Source organism: Osmerus eperlanus, chromosome 17, assembly GCF_963692335.1.
Source record: "Osmerus eperlanus chromosome 17, fOsmEpe2.1, whole genome shotgun sequence".
Lineage (NCBI taxonomy): Eukaryota > Metazoa > Chordata > Actinopteri > Osmeriformes > Osmeridae > Osmerus > Osmerus eperlanus.
Window position 1 is genome coordinate 5,497,890 of NC_085034.1, and position 25,728 is coordinate 5,523,617.

The 25,728-nt window shown below is 46.4% G+C and overlaps 1 protein-coding gene across 1 annotated transcript; it reads right to left on the reverse strand.

Annotated features, from left to right (window-relative positions):
• Nucleotides 1–56: 56 nt before the first annotated feature.
• Nucleotides 57–24,913, reverse strand: acss3 (acyl-CoA synthetase short chain family member 3). The gene is made up of 16 exons (XM_062483255.1): nt 24,442–24,913; nt 23,527–23,671; nt 23,172–23,360; nt 22,335–22,469; nt 20,659–20,799; nt 19,795–19,875; nt 19,564–19,659; nt 17,921–18,072; nt 13,894–13,997; nt 4,674–4,769; nt 4,294–4,357; nt 2,789–2,870; nt 2,322–2,444; nt 2,077–2,176; nt 1,782–1,957; nt 57–1,092 (listed from the first exon to the last, which is right to left on the reverse strand). The coding sequence occupies exons 1-16, from the start codon at nt 24,765–24,767 to the stop codon at nt 1,009–1,011; spliced, it is 2,094 nt and encodes a 697-aa protein (XP_062339239.1). The 5' UTR covers nt 24,768–24,913; the 3' UTR covers nt 57–1,008.
• Nucleotides 24,914–25,728: the final 815 nt, after the last annotated feature.

A 25,728-nucleotide genomic window follows, 5' to 3' on the forward strand; every position in this document is an offset into this window, starting at 1 on the left:
CTTGCTGTGATTTTTTTTGTTTGTTGGTGTAACTTAATGATTTTTTTGGTCGGGAGTTGCCAGGGTAACTATTGTACAGCCCTACTACCTGTCGTTGAGTTATATCTGACAATAGTCAATCAAGGTTTTTATTTTGGTTCGTTTTTTTACATACCTGATTTGCACGAACAAAGAATCATTTTCGTGTCCATTTTTTTTATTTATTACTTCTTGTACTTTGGTCAAAACTAAGTGGTGATCAAACAACTTTTCATTGTCAATAAAAAATACTGTCAGTGACAATAGTTAAAACATGCTCTTATAAAGCAATCATGCTAAATTGTTATGTGCCAAAACACCATTTGGAAGCTATATAGTACAGTATGGTGTCTACTGGGATGATAATGAAGTTAAAGGCAGGATCGGTAATGTTGATACACTGTCATATTTTCTGAAATAAACGTCCCAACCTTATAGCAACCAATACATCTAAAGGTTTGACAGTAAATACATCAGATATCTGTGGGAGTCACAGGACTGTAATAAACATGACTAATCATTTCGTTTGGACGGCATTCGGACCAAATGCAAGGATTGGACGGTTTTACTTGTCTGTCTACCTACCTCACGGCAGTAGTGGATTTGAAAGGAGGGGGTGGGATATTTTGGTTTGAATCCTTCTAAACTCAAACCTAAAATTGCTAGATTCGCAAAATGTACTGAACCTGCCTTTAACAGAACCCTCTACATACAGTACAATGTCTTAAAATAATCTCTAATATCAGTTAACTGCCATTTTCACATTTAACTAGACTCACTTGGACATTCTGGCATTCTATTTCACGTTGTTAGTCTATCCCAGTGGTCCTGCATGTTTTAGATGTTTCTTGACACACCTGATTCAAATGCATGTTCGTTACCAGGCTTCTACAGAGCTAGCTAACGGCCCATCCCTCCATTACCACCTCACAGTGCAGTATACCTCCAGAGCTCTGGGGGGCCCAGGTGATAGCCAGGCCCTGTCCTCCCTCACTGCCCAGCTGGCCTCAGGGCCTCCTCCACCTCCCTCTCTACATCCTTGAACACCTCTGGGTCCTCGATGGTGGGAGTGATCTGGGGAGACAGAGAGTCATCCATCAAAACCCCCTTCCACCTCTCAGTAGTCCTCAGCCTTCCTCAGAATCAGATATAATTGGATTCTGTTCGGAATGAATTTACCCATAATTTAATCTTTGTCAAACTAAGTTCCAATTTATATCTGTGAGTAACTGATCAAACACCTGATTGAATTGGCATCTGTACCAGACTAAATCACTGCCCTTGGCTCTGGTATTGTACTACACAACCGTGAATCAACATGTGTTTAAACACCTGAGGGTCTTACAAATGTCTAAAGGTTTGTTTGATCCAAGGTACAAACACACACACTGCATTTCAACCTGACCTAAGCCTCTGACTTCCTAAGACCCTGGACCTGACGACATCCACACTAGAAGCAAAATAAGTACTGTTCTACCCAGCCTCCACAATGCAGCAACTGTACATATTTCTCAAAATCTATAATATACAGTGTCTAAAGTTCCTAAATAACATTTTAAGTTCATTCCCCTTGCAAAGAAGTGTATAGAAGCTCTTTTTAAACTCCACTTTAAACACTTCAAAAAAGCGAGATACATAGAAATATAATATTTACATTCTAGATTGAGATACATTCAAGTATCAGCAATTTGGCATGAGAAAATATGGTATGGAATCCCCAGATAGGGCTTTATTGGCCACACATTTGGTGTGAGGTATGGTACCTTGTAAGGCTTGTTGTTGACCAGATTAGCCAGAGAGGAGCGAGGGATCTTGCCAGAGCGGGTCTTGGGGAGTCTGTTGACAAACAGAACCTTCCTGAAGGCAGCCACAGGCCCCACAGTCTCCCTCACCAGACTCACAATCTCCTTCACTATCACCTCCGGGTTCCTCTGGAGATCTGAGGCACACGCAGATGTGGACACACGTCACTTGTTTGATATGTGGAGTCACTTTAGTATTAAAGTGGTGTAGAGTTCTGCAGGCTGACTCTGAGACGAGAGAGTGTGTGTGTCTTACCCTTCCTCAGCACACAGAGAGCCAGGGGGACGTGGCCCTTCAGAGAGTCCTCAAGACCCACCACAGCACAGTCCACCACCCCTGGATGCTGAAGCACAGACTAAAGAGTGCACACACACACACACACACATACATATACACACGGGACGTTTCAACAATAAAAATGAAAGTCTGCACTCTTTTAAATGAGCAGGCAATCTGTGAGAGATGCAGAGATCTGGCAACCCGAGATCTGGATCTCGTACCTCCTCCAACGCCCCTGCTGACAGCCTGTGACCCGCCACATTGATGACATCATCAGAGCGCGACATGATGTAAAGGAACCCCTCCTCGTCTACAAAGCCTGCATCCATGGTGTCATAGTAACCCTGGAGGAGCAGAGGGGAATGAGACCAACATGAAATTACATCAGAGATCAGGGTGTTGACCCGTTACCGCCACTAGAGGGACACCTCACACCACAGCCCAGTCATGAGCTGGTTTACAGAACAAAGACAATGTCAATGGTGAATCAGAATCTCACGGTTATATTTATGGTTTGGGCAACCGGCTGTACGTATCGTTCAACATCAGGCGAGGGTTGAGTTGAATACGCTCTACGTTTTGTGACATTCATCACCAAGACGTGCAGGTCTTGGTCAAATGGACATTCATGACAATGACAAGTACATGACAGAGATGAGAAGTGAGCGTAGACAGAAGGATGACCTACGGGGAACTTGGAGAAGTACAGCTCCCTGAACAGCTGGCTGTTCTGCCACAGAGACAACGCTGCCCCCGGTGGTAGAGGCAGTCTGGCGAGGGGAGAAGCACACAGGCAGGTTGGTGAACAAGAGAGCTGCATGTTGTTTTCCTAGTGGGAGGGGGGGGGGGGGTGAAGATGATAGAAGCAGATATCTGCTGAAGGTTAACAGAGCTGTCTGAACAGGGATACTGTTACCTTGGTACACCTTAGTGGGTCTAGACATGGTGCCAATGTCTGCTGGGCCTGACCTGACCCTCAGACACACACACACACACACACAGGCGCGCGCACACACTAACACACAGGGATATAGGGTGACAGGACCACTGATGCTTTGTTTAGGGAGGGTCACAAGGATCACCCTTTTGAACCCGAATGATCTTCAAGGGTCACGATATCCCAAGCTGACTACGTGGACTCAAGCAGGCACCATTCTAGGAACACTTTGATCAAAGTATTTCAAGATGCTTTAGATTATAGGCTTCTTAATTGCCATTTCATTCTTCTTTGCCTCCAGATAGACCGTTTCTAGACAGTCAAACTCCATGAAATGTGTTATGTAAAACCTGATGCTAATTCCCATGCTTCGGTTGTCAGTGTTTTTACTGACAGCAGCCCAAGATAGAGCACCTCCAACAATGATTATGCCTGGAGAGAATGAAAGAGGCAACACTCATTAATGTGCATTAGCAACCGCTGGCTTTCAACATATTGAGGCTGTCACAGCTTAGAGATGTTTTCGTGTTTCCTTTTGAATCCCCCTGAAAAAAAGAACCTAAACAAACTGAATTTCATCAGACGCTAATGGCGTTGGGGAATAGGGAATAGGAACGTTCTGGAAAATAGAACCTGGTGTTATGGATCTGCCATAATCCTCCTCGGTTTGATGGATTGCCTATTAAAAACTCAGTAGAAAAGGTTGAGTTTCTGACCAGAGGAAGTGGCCGGCTTCAGGGTGAAACATCACAATCTCCATTGAGAAGCTCTCTAACTACTCAGGTCATTTTGAGTGCAGCCAGGAGGTTGTAAACGGGAGCCCAGCAGTGAAGGGAAGTAATGAAGGGAGAAGAGGAGGGAGGGAGGAGAGGATGGAAGACAGGTAACAACACGAGAGAGATAAAACAATGCCGGGAGGACTGGGGGGAGAGAGGGGGGGGGGGGGGTTTACAGCCTTTACCTGGGATTCTTTATCAAGTACAAAGACGAATGTCTGTGTCTGTGTGTGTGTAGAGAACTGTCAATGTGCTTAGCTGTGAGTCTGTCCGTGTGAGGATGTCCATCCAACTGTGTGTCTGTGTGTTTTGTGAGTGTGCGTGAGTGAGTACGCATGAGTGTGTGTGTGTGTGTGTGTGTGTGTGTGTGTGTGCGCATCCATGAAGCAGACAGAGAGCTTTGCTATTGCCGGTTACAGAGGCAGTCTGGGAGAATGAGTGGGCTGCTTGCTGAGGTGCGACCGTGACCGCATGGCTTACCTCACCACGATGTTTCCCAGGGTCCTTGGCTTTACCTCCTGCATGTCATCATCAATCACCGTGACTGGGCAGAGAAAAAAACGCATACTGATGATATTTATGAGAGCTATGCTGGATTTCAGGCACAGGGGCAAAACAATATGGGGCACTCTAGAAGACTATCACTGCATAAACACATCGTGTGGAATGCATATTGTCCTGCTAATATGCTAGGATTCTGTGCTCTCTGGAGTGCATCCATTTAACAATATTGTTATTAATTACTATCGACACAATTTGACCAAGTGTATACCTATTTGAATGTGTGGGGACAGAGAGAGAGAAGACTGTATTTAAGAGTGAGTTTGGCTGTTTTAGTGTGACGGCTAGTTGGCTCTCACCATTGTATCCTGGAACTGGCTTGCCTGCCTGGCCAGCAGGGGGAGAAAGAGAGTTTCCCAGCCCGATGCAAGACGAGGTGATGGCCGATCCACTCTCTGGCAGTGAGGAAGTGAAAGAGGAAGGGAAATACAGGGGAAATTTGAGTTTGTGAAAAAGAGGACACTGCGTCGAGGGGGGGGGGGGGGGGGGTTTGTGCTGGTTGTGTATTGTATGCCGCACTATCTGATCAAAATGACAGTTCTGTCTACAGTCAGAGCTCACGCAAGAAGATGGAACGTAAGGGAGATACCCTTTCCAAAACTTGTAAAGGCGTAATAGTTCGTGAAAGACCCAGAGAAACACAAATATCCGACAAGGCAAAATCCCGGACAATTTTGGAATCCCTGCCGGACGCATTTTTTAGGTCTCGAAAAGAGGACATGTCCGGGTAAAAGAGGACGTCTGGTCACCCTAGGTTATATCGGATGGGAATTTGGTTCATTTAATGCACGGTTGTGTTCAGCACTATGTGCAAAAAGAGAAAAAAAACGAATGCACACACACACACACACACATTCTAGTTCTTAACCATAAAACAAAGCAAACCGAACAAGTACACCTACTGTCGGCGAAGTAATTGGTTCATGTGTCGACCAGAGTCCAGAAAACAATCCAATCCATGGCTGCAAATGAAAGGGCTTGTGATTGGCCAGTGGTGGAGGGAGGTGCTATACTAACCTACATTAGCAGAACTGTGACAGCTCCTATGGGCTTGTCTGACTCACCAAGCCAGCCCTCCCCACCACTCCCCTTCACACATCTGTCGGTTCTGTCAGTGCTCAGTGTGCCTGGCCCACACCCAGATCCTGTTCATCCCCTCCAGGATCCTCAGAGCTGGGTCGCTCACTCTTCCCTGGCTTTTCCCAGCCCTGATCCTGATCTGCTCCACATGGCAACAGGGCTTCAGCTCCATGACGACTTGCTACTTTCATCCCTCCGTTCTTTCTGCTCACTCCTTTCTCAAACCCCCTTACCCCCACACACACACACACACACACACACAACCTTGGTCCACACAGCAAGAGCCCTTGCTCCCCACAGAATGAGCATCAAAAAGCTACCACAGAGGTGTTTGGGTGAGTGATTTAGGGTAGGGTATGTGTGTGTGTGTGTTGTCAAGAGATGAATGTAACAGAGCTCTGAGCGCAGAGTAATGGAAGGCCTTTCTTCCATCGCTCCCATCACTGTGCCCTCTTAAAAGACGGTGTTCCACACATCTCGGTGCTCGTTCATCACCAGCAGGTTCATCCCTCCCTGCAGGGTTAAAACCCAATACCCTCCCACAATCAGCTCTCCACCAATGGGATGTGCAAGGCGCACATCAAACACTTCCTGAGGGCGTTCAGTTCACCTGGTGTCAGGGGAAAAGACCCCAGCCCGGCACTAAGACTCCTCTCAGCACTCTCACACCATCCTTCCACTTCCTCGTTAGTTGTGCCCTGACCTTGAATCACAATTCAAGTGTGAAGATGGCGGGCAGGGAAAGGATCGTATAGAACTGGGTTCAAGGTGTGAGTGTCCTGTTGGCCATGGCTTGATCAGCTATCGGCACATGCACTGTCACTATAACAGTGATATAACTGTCAGCATGAGAGAAGACACAGCTAGCCACCTGATCTGAGAAGGTCCGGCATTCATGGCGCTCTGTTAGTAGTCGTCAGTGCTGACAGCAGGCAATCCACCTACTGATGAAAGAGAACGTATATGATCTGGCAAGAAAATGACAGGGCTGATGGCTTTGAGATATCACAGCGAGGACTGTCTCTGGATGAAAATGTGTCTTCTTCGTAATGCGCTGCTTATGTAGGCTCATTGAATGTTGCCGTGTTGCAGCTAAAATACATATCGTCGATGTTGCTGCTGTCTCGAGTCCTCTTGGATGTTCTCTCTACAGACAGAGGAAAAAAACTCCTCCTCATACAGCTACACCGACAGAGAGGGAGGGAGATAGACAGACACAGATATATACACACACACACACACACACACTACTTGTACTGTTTGTTTATTTATTTAAAGAGAACTACAAGGTAAGAGAGAGCCGTGAGGTTGGGTGGACAAGCTTGTGTGGTTAACAAAGCTCTGGGGTCCTATCAGTGAGCTGGAGACTAACAGGTAGCAGAGAAGACAAGGGATCCGGAACGCAAACCAAACCATGATTACCGGTCCAACCCCGCAGGGAAAGGAGGAGCACATTGTGAGCAGTGACAAGACATATCAATACACTACCGCTGGCTGCGCTTTTCCGAAGCAGCTACCGGCAAATAAATATTCCCCCGTCACAGCGGGGGGCGGAGGTCGGTAGGGGAGGGGGAGTGGGTTGGCTTTGTTCTGTTCCCAAAGATGGCCAAAATTGTGTCGCAAAAGAGGGCAAAGTGGATAGAAGAGTCAGCCCAGAGGGGAGGGAATGAGAATGCCACAAGAAAATAACAATGGGGATGAATACATTGATTTTAGCTATGGGTGAGGTCTAGGGTGACACCATCATAGGTGTGGTCTCTCTCCCTCTGACTCAAGCTTCTCTCTCTTTCATCCTCTGTCCTTTACCATCATCTGTCTCTCTCTGTCTCTCTGGTCAGGCGGTGGTCAGCACATAAACATATCAATCTTCCCCTCCAGCTAAGAGCTGTTTGTACTCTGGCAGAAAAAGGCAGCTGAAGAGAGAGTGATGAAGAGAGAGAGGAGGGACAGGAGAGGGGGAGGAGAGGGGGAGGAACGGAGAGGTGTTAGTGTGCCCTTTTCACACCAGGTTGTCGTCAGGACGCGTGACCGGCACTGCAGGTTGTCTGCAAACACAACCTGTGTTTTCTCTGCTCTGTCGAAGTCTCTGGTGGCCAGCGCCACGGCAACCTCACTCTGCTTCATCTGTCCGTGGGGGATATTTACACACCGTACGGCCATAACCACCACAATGACACACGCACGGGTAATGAGTCGGGTAATTTGCTGTCAAGTCTATTCTGAGCACAACTATGTATTACTGCATCAATGAGTTAGGAAATTGATGCAGACACACAGACACACTTCTCCACCTAAAACAGCGGGATGACAATTGCTCTGGCAGGATAACAGACTCAGTGAGCTGTGAGACTCACTCTCCAGTGTCTCCGTCAACGTCTCTCTCACACACACACACACACACACACACACACGCAAACACGCCTGTACACACACACACACGCTCCCACACACACCCAGGGGAGAGCCAAGCCCGGAATGAACGGGCACCTGTGACACACACCTGTGATGTCGCCGCCACTTCTTCATGAGGAAGTCGAAAACGAGGCGTGGCCACATGGCGGGTGAGTGGCAGGTCGCTATGCGACGCCGGCGCGTACCCACGCTCCTCTGCTCCTCCGGCATGGGAGGTTCAGGAGCGATCGGGAGAGGGAGACGCTTCGGTTGTGAATATGGATGTCGAGGACAGAGCGGTGGACCTTGGCGTGTGTTGACCTTGGAGCAGGGAGGGGGGTCTCAACCTCTCTGACCATGACACATTGTGACTATGTAGTGATGCCGGAGGGAGGGAGAGGGGCGGGGGGCTGTTCAGTTGTTTTTTTGTTCAAAGGGCAACCCTGACTTACAGGGCTTGAGTTTTCCCTGCTGGATAAACAGTCAATACTAGCAAACCCTCAAAAATCCCAAGATCATACAGACATTGCAATCCTATTTGATTACAACCACTCACTGAGGCTATTCACTTCAAGACATAAAAGTTGCCCGAGCAACAACAATTCCAATGAAGAGCTAGGTGAATTCACCATGTCACCGGGCACCTGTGGGAGCTAGGTGAATTCACCATGTCCCCGGACTTAACACACAGACCAACCCGCCCCCGCCCCCTCCCTCACCCCTCCTGCATCAGTCTGTAATTTCGCCTCTCATCAGCCTCATTCGCCTCTCACTACGGGTGAGCCAGCCCAAACCCTGCCGAGTGGAAACACAACGGTTGCCCGGCAACGGAGATGACATCAGCAGCTTTCATCCCTCCTTCCTCCTCCTCCCCCCACCCCCTCCGCCCTGGATGGCACCGGGGTCTTAAAATAGCGCAGATTATTATCAGGCTTCAAAGTAGCAGCCATTTTCTCTGTTTTTCTCTCTCTCTTGAACAAGCAATATGGGGGTTGAGGTGAAAGGGGGCGGGGGGGGGGGTGTACTGGATATCCAGTTGGATTGATTATCTTGGGGTGTGTGTCAATATGTGATTGTGTTGGAAATGTGGTGGAAACTCTGGGAGAGAGACAAGGATGGAGAAAAATGAGAGCCAGGCAAGGGAGTGAGGAGGACAGAGCCGCCTGGCCACACAGAGAGGGATGATGACTGGAACCCAGAATGAATCAGCAGATCAGCTGACAGCATGCGACGCTGCTGCATGCCTGGAGGACGCGACGGAGCCCAAATCACCTCGACTTCACACCAAGGAAACTAACCACACCACCATGCCGCCAATGTGACATGTCATTTGGAAGAAAGATATGCGGAAAAACACAAATAATATTCCAAGCTTAATTCTTTCAATCAGTCAAAATCCTGCTAATGAGCCGTTTACATCGTTTTAAATAATTAGATGGACATGTGTGATTTCATATGAATATGTGATCAAGGACAAGATTGAACGTCTGCTAAATGAGATTTAGTGAAACATTGTTTCTACAGTAAGATCTACAGGAGAAGGTCCTCTTAAATCACAACATCAGCTGAGAAACTGTGACAAACAAGCCTTTGTTGTCCCTCTCCTAAACCAGTCTCTTTCTTCTCCTAGTATTCAGTCCTTTGTCTGTGTTTGGATAAATCTGTCCTTTGATTGAACAGAAACTCAACTGGCAGTGCTGCGAAGTCATTAAAAAACACCAACAGTACAATGTACTGTTGGTGTTTTTGCATGTCATGCAGTGGAACGACCGCAGCTACCGTCTGTCCACTTGACCGGGCCTCAGGTGTTCGGTTTCCATCGGCATGAAGCCTATGCTTGTGTGTTCATCTCCTCCGGTGAGCAGAGCCAGGGCCTGTGGTGGAGATGAGAGCAGAGCTCAGGGGGAGACACACAGCTCCTGGCTCTGTGTGTGATGTCACTTTACCGCACAACAGTGGCTCCTTCTCTGCTCACATCTACTCTAGGCTAGGCCCAGGGCCCCACACAGCCCCACACAGCCCCACACAGCCCCACACAGCCCCACACAGCCCCACACAGCCCCACACAGCCCCACACAGCCCCACACAGCCCCACACAGCCCCACACAGCCCCACACAGCCCCACGGAGCCCCACACAGCCCCACGGAGCCCCACACAGCCCCACACAGCCCCACACAGCCCCACACAGCCCCACACAGCCCCACGGAGCTGGGAGAGACGTGGGCACCTCTGCAGCCGTCTCGTTCAGATCAACTGACCTCTACTCAAGGACTCGCTCTCTTTACCCCTCAATTCTTCTCTATCTGACCATCCCTCAATCCCCTCCATCCCTTGAGGTGCAAGCAGCGATTTCTCTCTATCGATTTCTGCTTTGCTTTGCTGAATATTACATATCAAAGTAAAGGGTTTACATGGTGTGTGGTGGAAAGACTTGAATCGCCCGGGATGGCTGAATGGATTTGGAAAGTATCCATTCTACAGTGTGAAAACAGGCTAGCTGACTGGCCCAAGCACGAGGCTCAATAAAGCCCTGGACAATTGCAGATTGCATCTGAAGGGTAAATCTGATATCCTTTTATGTAGAAAGTCTGTCCGTGTGTGTGTCCGTGTGTGTGTGTGTGTGTGTGCGTGCGTGCGTACTGCAGCTTTATGTGATGGTTTATTCACCAAACGTCCGAAGAGAAGCATTTCAAAGGTGTTTGCTTTAGAAACATGCCCTCATGGTTCAGATGTGTGTCTGTAGCCTCGAAATGAACAAGCCACACACAAGAACCGAAGCACCATCAGCTATGAACAAAGTCATTCTAATGCTTCACATCACTGAAGAAAAATGAGTTTTCTGCAATCTGTCCTCTATGGAACTGAATATCTACATTCATCAGTAATCCCACACTGTGTTTAAGATTGTTCTGCTTCCGTTCAATTCACAAGGGAATATGGAAAAGCAGTTGTCTATTTAGACTCCATAAAAGTGTGACATATCTGCAGTTAGATCACTGAGTAAAACCTTCAGACTAGTATGATTAACACAAGGCCAGGGACTTTTATAGACTGCAAGACATTTCTGTCGAGTTTCTTACATCCATAAGACGTGTCTACACCTAGTAAATGGAAATAGTCGCCAGACTTCAGACACTTGAGAGAAAGCAGCACAACGAACAAGTACAGCACGGCTAGGCTCGAGTTTGGGCTTGATTCCTATTGGCTGGAATTTCCCTGGTAGACACGCTGTCCAAGAAGGCTTGGGACTGAGCCAGACTGCAAGCCTAGAAGATAAGACCAGGCCTCCAGTCCTCTTCTCTCACACAGAAACAGTTGAGATGGAGCCGTAAGCCTTTTATGCACTCATTCATTATGCTGCTTCAACATATTGTGTCTGTCTGAGTCAATACATTCTGCCTATCACTCTCAAAAGACTTGTTTTGGTCTCTTTCCCTTTATCTCCCTCTCCTCCACACACACGCGTGTGGAGAATGAGGAAAGAGATATAATTTCAATAAACAGTGCACAGTAGACAAGCTACCCAAAAAAGAGCACCTAGGGTTTTCTTGAACATCCACAGCTGATAAATCTTTAATAAACGCCATCCCTTCCTTTGTGTAATATGCCCGGAAGCACAGAGAGGTAGAGACAATAGCGTTCACATTTCCTCTGGGCTGCTTGTGTGTGTGTGTGTGTGTTTCTGTAGCTATAAGGGCCTGAGCGTGCCTGCGTAAGTGTATCTGTGTGAGTGTGTGATGTGGCATGGCCAGGGGTTCAGGGGCTTCCTAGCCCTCCCAGCACCAGGGCCCGAGGCCCAAGCTGCCTCAGGGCCAGCTGGTGGATGGCCACTCCAACCCCTTCCTTACTCCCCCCACTCGGCGAACACGGCCCGACGGCTGCGACGTGTTCCTTAATCAACACCCCTCTCCATAAAAACGGAGCCGACGGGGCTGAAAAGGAGGGGAGGGCCTCGAGGCAGAGTGCGATACAAACACCGTTGGCTTATCACATGAAGGAAAGTATCGAGTCGTGCGCCTCGCGTACCGGCGTGAGCAGCCAACCCTGGTGCAGCTAGGCTCATCCCGAGATTGTTTTTTGTCAGTTTGAAAGTGTTTTCTATGGTTCATTAAACGCACGTGAGAGCTCTTCTCAATTTTCCAGGCTTCTAAATTGCACGCGTCTCAGCTGTCTGAGTGGCAGTGGGATGCCACAGCTTGTGCAGTGCCTTGGCTGAGGACCACAGAAGCAGAGCCCGTTCAAGCTACAGGCCAGCAGGAGAGTTTGATCCTGTGCTGTGTGTGGGTGGGTGGAAAACTGTATGTGTCTGGGCCACACGATGGAGTGACAATCACTCACCCTCCCCTCCCCTCCCTCCCCCTCCCTCTCTCTCTCTCCCTCTCTCTCTCTCTCCTCTTGACTGTGCATTTACTTCTGAGCTGTAGAGAGTCATAACAGCTTACATAACAATGTCAGTGTGTGCAGGCCTGCTAAAACTGCAGTCGGATCAGAACCGGTTTAGAGGAGATCCAGTATGACCAGAGTAAGTATGAAGAGAATAGTCCTTTAGGCTTTGGATAGCGCTGGGAATGATTAGTGATTCCGTTTGAGGGCCATCTACTTCACTTGAGGAATTTTGATTAATTTCCCTATATGACTGAAGGCCCAGTGCAACTGAGTGAATCAGCCTGACTGACTTAACAGTTTCTAAAATGGACTTGGTCCGTATCAGTTCAAAATGTAATTAAGAGGCACACAGGCCTATGCAATATGCCATATTACAACACATTACATCAACCGAAGAGGGTGGGAAACGATCCAGCTTCAATACTGTGATCTGAACCTGTTCTACAGCAGGCATATAGTCGGATGAATGCTTCACCAGCACGGACTCGTCTGGGCTGAGCAGCTGAACTGGAAGCAGGCGTTTTCTAGATCCCTCCACAACAGGGCCATTCGTTCTCAAGGTCGATGTCTTCTCGACGGGGTTATCGATTCTATATTTAAACACAGACGTGTCCCCGATTGATTCCTTGTCCGTGGGGATCGCGATGGTGGAAAACACGAGCCCACCACTTTATGCCGGCCTCCACTGCTGCATTTATCATAGTTTGTCTGAGAGGCCGAGGAGAGGTTACCTAGCTGGGAGGAGGTGGCTCACTGCCTGGAACACAGACACAACCCTCTCATCCAGCATCTAATAGTGTCTCAGCCATTCCCGAGTCATTAGGTCCCTCAGACTCGACCCCCCCCCCCCCCCACCCCCCATCATTACACGTCCCATCATCCGCAAAACGTCAACAGTGAAGATTCATGGCAGGTCAACTGTGAGGTAGTTCCCTAACCTCTCCTCTTACTCTGTCCTCATCGGTTTCAATGTGCCTGACAATGCAACAAGACGTCACACACCCAATCGCTGTGAAATCACTGGATCGCCCCTGCTCCGTGCAGAGAGATTATCATTATGCTAGATTGAGATTTTGATCATGTTAATAGGGTGGCTATGGGAATAGAATCGGTGCCTCAGGGCACTAAAAGTACCTCTGTTACTGAGCCTGCACTGCCCCCAAACCATTACAGCCTCATTTCTCTTCTTTAGTCAGCTGTAAGTACAGCACTTAGCCAGATAGGCGCAACACCCAGATGTACAGCAGTTTATGTAAGAAGGATTCATCACGACAGGTAACCAGTCTATTTCAGTACGTTTCAGTTATGACTACATGAGAGAAGAATGACCCAGTGAGGTGTTGCTTAACTCCAGGCTGAGCAGCTGTCAAGGGAACTGATGACTCCAAGACGCCAGGTTAGCAGTTTCCTCACACACCGACAGTCTGAGACCATTACCATGCTGAACGCAAGTGCCAAGAAAAATGGGCTCTTGTAATGAGATTCTGTTACGTCTTTATCTCTGCCTAAGTGGTCGGTGTCCGTCGGCAAGATACTGCGTGTTTTTACAAAAGGGTTTTGAACTTTTCCCATTTTCTGAATTCTTAACTCGGATAACTAACCATGGTAGTACTTGAAACGTGTGGCATTTTCTGAGACCTTCAGGATAACACGAGTCTTACCTGTTTGCCACCAGTGGTCCAGAACAGGCACTCCGAAGCTCCTCTTGGCCCACTCCAGAGTCTCCACGTCACAGCGCTCTCCAGCCAGGAATAGACTGCGCAGCCTAGCAGGGACAAGACAGGCAGCTTTCTGTCACCCTGTACTCTTATGAACAGTTCCTAAACACCTAGTGGTGCTGGTTCTACTAAGCCCAACGTATATTGCAAGTAGATATGCTATCTATATGGAAATGCAGAGGGGCTTTCAGGGGATATTCCTGCATTGTATTCTGAGGTAAAATATTATTATTTTGCTGTATAAAATGGTGTGAGGTGAAATGAAGGATTTAAATCCAGTCATAGGGTCTGTAACCTAAAAGATGAATTCCAATAATAACCAAAGTATTGACACTGGTGCTGCATGACTGTTAAAACATTGTTTATATGGGTTATATATGGGTTTGTAAAATAAAGAGAAAACTTTTCCAATCTTGACTGTGTGACCTTCAGACTGTCAGATAAAGTAAAACCTCTAGATCAGGTGGCCCACAAATAACGATATCCAAGGCTATTCTTATCAATGGGACGCATAAAACACACAAGAAATGCAGGCGTGCTAATCCGTTAGTTATGGTTATGTGGGTCACACTAATGCCCTGATATGATTTAAACACAATAGACAAGAGGAACAGTTCTCTACACAACACCCAGCTGAGTATGACAGACGCCAGGGGTCTAAGACACGACACCTACCCTCGCTCCTCTGTATTCTACACGAAGGCCCAAATTCCAATCTCACCAAGTCACCTTGAGTTCTCTGGTTGCTACTGTGCATCAGTCTAGCACAAGGCATCGGTGGACAGAGCAGCCTTGGCTGGAGATGTGTGTATAAATCATGTGGTGTGGGTCAGTACATCCCAGCAAATCTCCACAGATGATCAGCCTTTTACAGGCAACAATAGGACCCAACACTGTGGCAGTACCCGAGCCTGAGAACTTTGCATTTAATCATCAACAGGAGCAGAAATAATCACCTCCTACGGTCTGGGCTTTGTGTGTGCAGTGTGTGTGTGTGTGTGTGTGTGTACAGTGTTGGTGTGTGTGTGTGTGTGTGTGTACAGTGTTGTGGGGTGTGTGTGTGCGTGTGTGCGCCCATTTCTGTGTGGGTGTGTGAATATGTACAGTGTCAATTTAGCCGCATCATTTGCAGATGTAAAACAACCAGGAAATCCTTAAACGGAAGAAGACAGCTGTGCTACATCAGGTGGCGAGGGAGACGATATGCTTCCTGCTAGGCTTGAGCGAGGCCGCTCCCCCCCAACCCCCACCCGAGAGCAAAAACGCGATTGACTGGATTCATGCACGTTGTCACCCATTTAAGAGCTTGCTTGTGAGCTTGGCATCAGGGCTACAAGCTATGAAACGCCACTGAGTGCTCACTTTCATTTGGCCCCACCATCTCTGGGGATTCCTGACAGCCAGCACTGACACTCTTACTACCAGAGAGCTGTGTAGCCAGTTCTCATTATTTTTTCCTGACACACGGGTTGACGATTAAAATTGCTTAATCTTGTTGGTAGTGCTCCAAGGGCTATTACAGACAACCCTAGCAACTCACGCAGGCTACTGTCAATATAATGCAACATTACATGTATGTGCTACTGGAGATTGTGAAACATGCCAGGCCTCAAGGCCCAATGTTGTGACTGAATTGAATTGATGTCTGGCATTTTTATCACACCTTTGGATATAAATTGCACCTTTCCAAGCTGTTTCATTGAACTATGTCGTTTTTGTCAAGAGAGAAGATTGATTGAGGTAAACGTACTTAGGAATCAATGTGGTAAGAAATGACATGATGTGAAAGCTGTCAGGAGTTACAACCTTGAACCAACAGACTTTGATCCACTCATTCTATATTAAAACTGCACATTGTCAAGTGCGTCTGTCGATGAAAGAATATCGATACAAAACCGACACTGTACTTTGTGACGGTATAGAAAGCTAATCTTCAATAGACTAGATTGTCAGCAATCTAGTGGTTTATAAAAGCTCAATGCAGCAGAGGGTCACATTCCTGCAACCTGTGCAATTAGAAACACATAGTAAGTGAGCCAAGAACTAGGTTGTGTGCCACAGAAAGGTAGGAGTTCATTCAAGTATGATATACATTTCATGTGTATCTTACCCTTGGCCTTCAAAGCTGAACCTTGTTGGCTTTTGATATCTGAGCAAAATATCTATTTATCCATCTATCCTTGTGCAATAATACTTGTCCGAAGAAGATAGAAAAATATATTTGTAAGATGTTTTGACGTCTAAATGTGAATCAAAAGAAAAATGATGGAGACTTTTATTGCCATATTTGTCTCTAAGGTTTTAAATTATTGTCTTAACCTTCAAAAAAAAATTCTGTCTTGTCAAAAAACTGCCCCCAAATTGCTAGTAATACCACTTGTTTGGTAGAAAATTTGCACATTTGACAGTAGTCATAGTGGTCTCCGATAATAAATATTGATTGCATCGCACCGTGGGAAAGGTCAACCGGATATTCCATTGCCCCATACTAGAATGAAACTATCTGTCTTGACTGTCACAGTGTTTGTTCCAGTGTCACACAAACACACACACACACACACACAATACCTTTCCCCAGGAAATGGCAGCCATTTTCAGGGTGAGATACACATCCATGTTACGGTACTGATAGCTCAGAAACACATGACTAAACGGAAGACTGCAGTACAGTACACATCACAAAAGCAGAGGGGGAATGTCATGGTATTTAACAAGAAAGAATGGAGGGATAAAAAAATGCTATTGTCTGATGCTAAGGAGATGCAGCCATCATAGAGAACACTTCCACTAAACACACCTGAGGTCAAACACCCCTGCTTCATGACAGTGTCCCTGAAGGGGAGGTTCAGATTATAAAGAAGCGAGCTTTCCAATCCTGTGTGAATAGCCGCCACTAAACCTCAAAGTCCACTTTTTGGACATATTAAAAGAACAAAACACTGCGTCTGCCTTACAATGAACAACGAACAGTCCAAACATTGCCAAAAGGGGATTTCTTAAGAAATCGAATCTCTTCTGTTGTCAGTTGGATATGACCCGAGTGCTTCCCAGAAGGGGGATGGTCGAGCTGCTTTCCGCAGCGGCGTGATTTAATGGGTGTGAGGCGCCCTGACCTGCCCCCTCCGGCGTTATCCATCATGATTAAATCCCAATCAGCCTGTGATGAAAACACAGATCAGGATGGTTGAAGACGGGCGAGGGAGGGTTGAAGACGGGCGAGGGAGGGATGAGGCAGGGCGAGGGAGGGATGAGGCAGGGCGAGGGAGGGATGAGGCAGGGCGAGGGAGGGATGAGGCAGGGCGAGGGAGGGATGAGGCAGGGCGAGGGAGGGATGAGGCAGGGCGGGGACAGGCGCCTGTTCTGTTCCTTGACTAACCACCGAAATACTGTTTGAACTCTGCACTTCTGGTCCTGGGATTTATGCTGTCCTTTCTATGCACTAAATGCATGTCCCTTTGGGGAAAAGCATCTGCTAAATGAACGAAGTGAAATGTAATGGTGATGTCTGCAGACTGACGAGAGAGAGCGGCCAGCCTTGGGAGAGCACAGCCCTCGTCTCCGTAGGACTGACCTCCTGAGGTGGGATTAGAGACATGGCTAACCTTTCAGCTACAAAAAGGTCAAACTGTGGCATAATTCGCTCTCGACCTTTGGTTCGAACTGGCTTTGTTCAAACTACTATCTCCACACCTCTTTCAGCTGGTCTTCACTAAGCAACTGTGTGATAATCTACCGCTCTAGTCTTGCTCTAATACTCATACCCTAGCGTACGCTACAATGGAGACAGAATACACAGAAGGTCTTGGCACCTACATATGTATATGAATCCTGATGCTTCTTAAAGTCTTAAAGAAACACCTTGACGTGAGATTAAAAACCCTACTCCCGTATTGCCGGCACCAGTTGGAGGTGCGAAGCACCAGGGATGGAGAATAAATATGGAAACAGCCCATCGTGCTGAGACACACACCTGGTGAGGGGGTACCTGCCCCCTTCTGCAGCCTGCGGGTCCTGCTGGCGGATGGCTCGGATGGCGGTGGGCGCGGTGAACATGGAGGATGTGCCGTGCTCCGAGAGGACGCGGAAGAACGCCCCAGAGTCTGGAGTCCCCACTGGCTTACCCTGCAGAGAGAACCTGGCCATCAGCTCCACACAACCCTTGGTAGGATCCAGTACTCTCTCTCAGCTCCACACAACCCTGGATACTACATGGCTCTCTCCGTCAGCTACACATAATCATGGATACTACATGGCTCTCTCCGTCAGCTACACATAATCATGGATACTACATGGCTCTCTCCGTCAGCTACACATAATCATGGATACTACATGGCTCTCTCCGTCAGCTACACATAATCATGGATACTACATGGCTCTCTCCGTCAGCTACACATAACCATGGATACGATAAAGTCCTTTCCATCAGCCACACACAACGCTGGATTCTATATCGTCCTTTTTTTATCAGCTACTGTACACACACCATGGACACTTAACAGTGCTGTCCAACAGTTACTGTAAACGCACACTGGACACTATATCACCATAACAACCATGTTCAGATCTCGTTTGTGAGATGCGAGGGCCTGGTAGGGTTCATGCAGTCAGCAGCTGTGTATTCAGACAGTGTTTATTTCAAGTAAGAGAGTAAGAAACATAAGCCAACTCTTCAGTTCCATCCAGCATAGCTGATGCTAAACCAGATTAACTACCGTCCACAGCCACCGTACACATTGAGCGCATGAATATTTATGACGTCTTTTCTGGAATGTGGAAGCAGCAATAGAAGTGTGCCTTCCAAGCAGATGGTCTGAGATTGATGGATTAGAAACAGGATTACACTGTCCAGAAGGTAGTGTGTTCACAAAAGGCAATATCAGGAGGAAGGGACCGTGCTCAAACAGCGTCTCCAATATCACAGTGGTAAAGGTTCTGTGAGACGGCTCCCAGCTGCGTGATTGGGGACAACAGCGTGAGAGTGAGATTAAGTGAACAGAGTAAACAGTCCCAGCCGAGGTCCGCTCGTCATCTCCTCCCTGGGTAAATATTTGGTACTGCTTATTGATCGCAGAGAAAAGACAGACGGTATTGTGTCGGAGTAAGCGTGGAGGTTATGAGGCTGTTGAAACAACAGTGAGCATTGTGCTACACAAACAAAGAGCAGTGGTGGAGGCTTTGATGGAGGACGAGTGCGTTCAACATCCACCTCCTGTTCTCTTCTCGGCGCGATAGAGAGACTGGCTAATGAGAGACAGACCAGTGAGCAGTCACAAGCTGTACTGTATAAATATCCATATTTAGTATTGAGGATAGAATCACCACCAACTGTACAAGCATATAACATCCACCCACCACACAACAAACATGATTTCTCCCAGACAGCTGAATATTGGTTTAATGAGGCCAACATTAACCGGCTATAACGACCAAGGGCATTCACATAATCAAAAAACAGTCATCCAAAGGCAATTTAATTAAGGATACCTATTCTAGATATTGTATATTACAGATGGCTGAACAGATAAGACTGGTCATTGAGAAACACTTGCATGTCTGTTACTAGGTTCAAATGACATTACCACCCAACAGGCCCATAATTGGTTGGTTACGTACCTCATAGAGAATCGTTGTGTTGCCATGGAGAAGAGGGGCATAGCAAATGTAGGAATGACCAACCACCCAGCCCAGGTCAGACGCTGCCCACCACACCTGACAGAGATTAGAGATAAACAGAAGGAAAGATAAACTAAATGAAACATTAATCTATGTGACTCAAAAGTCCAGCGGTGAGTATTGACTACAACACAAGGCAGGTGAACACAGAGGACTGTTTCTCTGGCTTACCTCACCAGGCCTCAGGTCATAAATATTTGACATGGTCCACTTTAACATCACAGCATAGCCGGCTGTGTCTCTGACAACGCCCTGAGAATCAACAAGCAGGAAACAAGACAAGTGACAGGTGCAGTGTTATGTGGCAATCATCCTTGGACCCAAGACACTTGGGCAAGTGTCCCCAGGTTATTTTTTCCCATTGTTTCCCACAAACTTAACTACTGTGGCTATTTACTCACCAATAAAAAAATAATCCTCACTGCCACACTAGGAATGTGTCATACAGCACACTGGGAAAGTGTCGAGCAACACAATGGGAGTGTGTCATGTGACTGGGAATGGTAGTGGGCATGGTATTCCATGTGGGCATAGTATTCATGGCATTGATTCCTAGGAGTGAGTATAGCTCAGTGTTAGAGCATGTTGACTGCAAATCAAGAAATTAAAATCACTGCTCCTCCTCCTCCTCCCCCCACCCCTGCGTTGCTTTGGATGAAGGCATCTGGTACATGAATGTATTACCATTATTATTATTATTTTGTGGGCATGGTAAATTCCTGTCATGGTCCAACTAGTGTTGTGTGTTTCCATAGATTTCTCGGATTTCAACAAATGAGAAAACAGCAGGTTAGAACAGAAGAGTCAATAATGCCAGGCAGCATCCAGGAGCCGGATGGATTCACAGACAGAGAGAATAGTGTCTGGATATGTCACTTTCCATTTACAATGCTCTTAGCTGAAATCCTTCACTTCCAGCGTGGTTCACCATCTTCTCCCATCTTCTACCCCCGCAAGGGTAGTTCAACAAAGCCACACACACACACACACACAATCTCTCGTTGGCTCTGGTAAGAGGTATGTCCCCTACGGTACCTTAGGAGCCCCAGTGGTCCCAGAGGTGTAGAGGATGTAGAGAGGGTGGTTGGCAGGAAGGGGGACACAGTCGTGGGGACGGGCCTTGGCCATCTCCTCCTCCCAGTCCAGACTCAGGTCAGGGTGCATGGACACCTTCCCCTGTAGTGGAAACCAAAGGGGAGACACGCATCCATGTTTTTATCATGACTCAAAGGGAGTCAGGTGGCTGAGCGGTTAGGGAAGCGGGCTAGTAATCAGAAGGTTGCCAGTTCGATTCCCGGACGTGCCAAAATGACATTGTGTCCTTGGGCAAGGCACTTCACCCTACTTGCTTCGGGGGAATGTCCCTGTACTTACTGTAAGTCACTCTGGATAAGAGCATCTGCTAAATGACTAAATGTAAAAAATGTAAAAATCATGTACTGATATGATAGGTGATATTATCCCGCTTCAGTGGAGCATGTTTCAAATTGCTTGAAACTTACCGACAAAGAAAATTGGGGACTGAAATTGCACAAAGGCTCGTAGGCCAAAGACAAGAAGCCCCTTAAAATCTTAAGAAGCTTAAAACTTCATTCTAATAGCCAGTGCCACTGTGGGCTCCTGCTCTGAATTAAGCAAGCCTATTGGACGAGTGAAATTCCTCTATGGAGAGATATCATTTTCCTGTACGGTTGATTGATGATTCGTCAGAAGGGCTGTACTTCTAAATTCATATGCACATTGATCTTCTTTAACAAGGAAGTAGGACAAAGACTAGTTCACGAGTAACAATGTTATTTTTCCCCAGTGCATAATGGCATTACAATGAAACTGTTTGTTTCCATGACAACAAAGGACCAACCCCCTACAAAAGAAAAATATTTTCTGTTATATGATCAAAAGCGCCTGCAGTGTATATAATCAGTTCTATAACAGGAGATGGTAGGTGTCAAGCCCCAAAGGCACTAGGTTATGTTCTTCAAACAGGCAGTATTGATACTTTTACTAAGAACCTAAAATGTAATTTGAAGAAGAGTGATTGCAATATTTGGGAGACATATTGGGAATGATTTCCCCAAGCGCTGATTTCAGAGTTTTTTTTTTTTTTTTTTTATGAACAGAACCGAAACTCATCTTGGCTTGCAGGAGTTCCATCACATTACTGTCTAATTGGCTGCTGGCTGTAAAGGAGAATTGTCTGTCTTATTCTGCACAGTTGGACCTGGTTTCCCTCTGGCCTCACACCAGACTCCCTGGGACCGGACAACATTACATCGCTGGGTGATTGAGTCTCACAGCTCAAAACACACACACGCACATTTGCATTTGCATTCAATGAGCATCATGGCCTTGCTCAGTCTGTGCTTCGCTTCCCTCCAACCTCTGTTTCTTCCAATAGATTATTTAATCCGGTCCTGTCAAGACTGCCTTCACCTTCATAAACGTTGCTTTGTTACATCATCACTACTAGAATCATGACCCATTAACATTATACTGGCATTGCATAACTACGTAAGGAGATAATGTGGATGGTTTAGCAGAGCATGTGATGTGTTGCTTCTGAATCGAGTTCAGTTTCCAGATGTGTTGTCAGGCCCAAACATTTAGGTTCTAATTTCAATGTTGATTGCCTAAAGCTATCTTTGCCATCCCTAAAATGCCTGTGTGTGTGTGTGTGTGTGTATGTGTGCATGTGTGCCAGGCCCTCTCACCATGTTGGGTCTGTTGTAGATCAGGACCTTGGAGGGTTTATGAAAGCTGAACTCCAGAGCTTTCTCCACCAGAGGAATATACTCCACCCTCCTGCCTGGCTCAATCCCAAACGAAGCCGTCACTATCATCTTGGGCTGACAGACAAAACACTTCAAATGAATCAAATAAATCAAATGTATCTAACTTAACATGTACAGGATATAACCGACAGTGCCAATCATGTTACCTTTCCTCTGCGCATAAAATGTAATATAATCTACAACATACTGTTTAACATTCAGTTTATACAGTTATCCATATAAATGTCTGATATGTTTACGACACAGAAGCTGAAGTAAGGGTCCTCTGTCTCTGTGGATTGTGTTCGCTGATGCACCTATGTGCCAAGGGCTTACAAGGCTTTAGGTTTATCAAATCCTCCGTCAAAGCCGTTACAATGGCTAATATCCCTGCTGCTTTGGACCAAATCCCCCATATAAATACTTCACTTGACTTCACAGGGTCCATTATCTAATGTAACATCCCTGCCTGTTCAGTGGATATAAACTTTCAATGATCTCATTCAGCAGTAAAGTGGGTAGGGTTGACCCTACTAGAGTAGTTCTCATTGGGAAACTCCTCGGGATTGGAGTGCAGAGTGTACAGTAGCTCAATGTTAGCAAGCATCTTTTTAATACTAAAGAGAAAACCGAGGGACAATGACCTTGCATTATCCTTTGGAATAAACTAGCTAGCAGTTGCATTAGTGAGTCACACAGCGACTGAGAGAATCGTGCTTTGAACTCAAATGACTAATGAACCCTAACCGTGGTGAGGCCTTCTGGGCATTTTTATACCTTGGCATGGTCGATACGGACCGAGAGCTCCTTGGAGGCAAAGCCCCCGAATATGAGACTGTGTGGGGCACCTATCCTGGCACAGGCCAGCATGGTGAACATAGCCTGGGGCACCATGGGCATGTAGATGACCACCAGGTCTCCTTTCTTCACCCCCTGTTTCGCCAGCACCCCTGCTAGTCTAGACACCTGGGCAGAGGGCAAATACACTGGATGAAAAATGAATTGTATGTGGCATTCACAATGTATAGAAAACCAATGGTTTGTTTTAATGACATTTTAGGTTAGATTTTTTGGTTTACTGATTTGATGTATTGAATGTAATGCTCTACTTGGCGTATTATATTAGTCATACCTGTTGCAGCAGTTCCTTGTAGGTGATGATCTGCTTGGTTTCAGAGACAGGGCTCTCGTAAATGATGGCAGGTTGGTCTCCTCGTCCACTCTCCACATGACAATCCACGGCATTGTAGCAAACGTTTAGTTTCCCTCCAACGTACCTTACATGAAGAATACAAGGAACATTTTTGGACCTCTCGGAGACACTAGTAACTGGGCAATTCAATTCAATCATATTAAATAATATGCACACAAAAAACTTTGAAGCACAACAATGTTGCAAAGACTGAAAAGAGGAAAAGGTGTGAGAAATGTACTTTTTCCTCCAAAGTGCAGCATCTGTGCACAATCCCTGATCTTAGGGGAGGTGAAAAACCTCGACTCATTAAGAGCGCTGCATCTAGTTACAGAGGTGCTGAGAGGAGCAGATGGCGTCTGGGCTCTGGCTGGTTTTTCCAAGTTCACCCGCGCAAGAATAGGAGACATCATGCACAGTCACTCACATGCCATGTCCTTCAGAATCCTTGTTTCAAGGCAGCATAGAGGTCAAGATCAAATAGCCGTCTCCATTAAACATTGAACGTTACTCTACTACAGTACTCTACCATGGCAACAATTGTAGAATTGTTAACTTCTGATCCTTGATCTTCTGCTGTACTTCCTACAGGCTATGCAATATGTATAGGCTACGTCGTTTTGGATGAAAAAGTATCTGCTAAATGAATACTATGTAGGCTATTGCTTTATGGTAAACGCTCTAGAGGCTGCAATTTATCAACTCAACTTATGATGTCATCCAGAAGTTGCCAAATTAGGCCAATAACAGTAGGGCTATGCCGTGAATAACATTGTAGAAGCTCACACATTGAACCAGTCGGTAATTTGCGTTAATTTAATTGGATTTGACGCAGTCTACATAATAAATATATACCAGTTTGGGAATATGGCATCGTCAATCTGCAGTGTCTGGCTCCATGGCTCAAACCAGGAGATTTTCTGAGCTGCTTCACTCCAAAACTTTTCAGGGTTGTCCCTCGCAGTTCTGAATGACTCTTCGTAGCTCAGTTTGGTGTACTCTCTACACTGTCGCGTAAAATGTACTCGAGGAAAGTTTAAAAGTCTCAACACTCTCCGTCTATCGCTCCAAGGAGTACCAAGGGAAGTTAAACTTTTACATGGCGTGAATTTTTCTGTTCGGAATTTTGTAATGTCATTTTTTAAAGTAAAACTCAATCCAATCGGCCGTAAAATACGCATCTCTAGCGTTTAGGTTCCCTTGTATTATTAGTTTTTCCGCGGATTATTGCACAGGTAAAGACAATACTTTCCTGTCGCTTAAGCGTCATAAATTAAGCGTGCACGCTTCAGGGTAAAACTCTCAACGATGCTGTAGAATGCGAACTATGAACTGGATGCAGTTGCGTCCCCATGTAACGCCGACAGGGTCAAATGTACTCGTAATTTAAACGCGTTGATTGGACACACACATCGATGGAAACTACAGACTGAAGGTAGATGCTCGCTCACTCACTTTCTTGGTATATCTTGGTTATTTAAACTGTAGGTTGTAACATCTCAAATGCTATCAGGTAGCTCACATGTTTATCAATTAGAGCAAGAACTGACATGGATATGTGGATAAGAATAGTTTTATGATGTTGCTGCTACTTTGGTTATTGATACAGTAGTAGCACCTTGAAATATACATGCTTATAGTGACAAAGTCCAATGTTATGTTTTTTGTGATTTCAGGTGGATGATAGTCATTCATGGTGGCATTGATGGTTACAGCTGCCTTGTGTTTCTCCACGCTTCCACGCTTGAGGCTAACTCGTTTAGCTAGCTACATAACTAGGGGACAGATAGTTGGATATGGACTGTCCAGCCTTAACATGGCAGCTTTCACGGATAAAAACAAAACGCAAATAGCTAGTCTTTATCCAACAGTCTAGACTAGTCAGTGACTGGCTAGCTAGCAATGCAGAAGTATCACAGTAGCAATCCATTGCTAAAAAACAAACAAACAAAAGCTATCCGCACAGCGAGTGACCAAGTTAAACCCCTGTTAGCCTAGCTAGCCGGTGAAGATTACGATTAAGTCACAAATAATGATTTCGAAAAAACTGTACCTTTGTCAACATGGACTGAAGGTCGTCGTGTCCAGAGTTATCCGACAGCAAAAGCTGAGTGCAGTCATTTAGTGTCTGCTTACACTGTC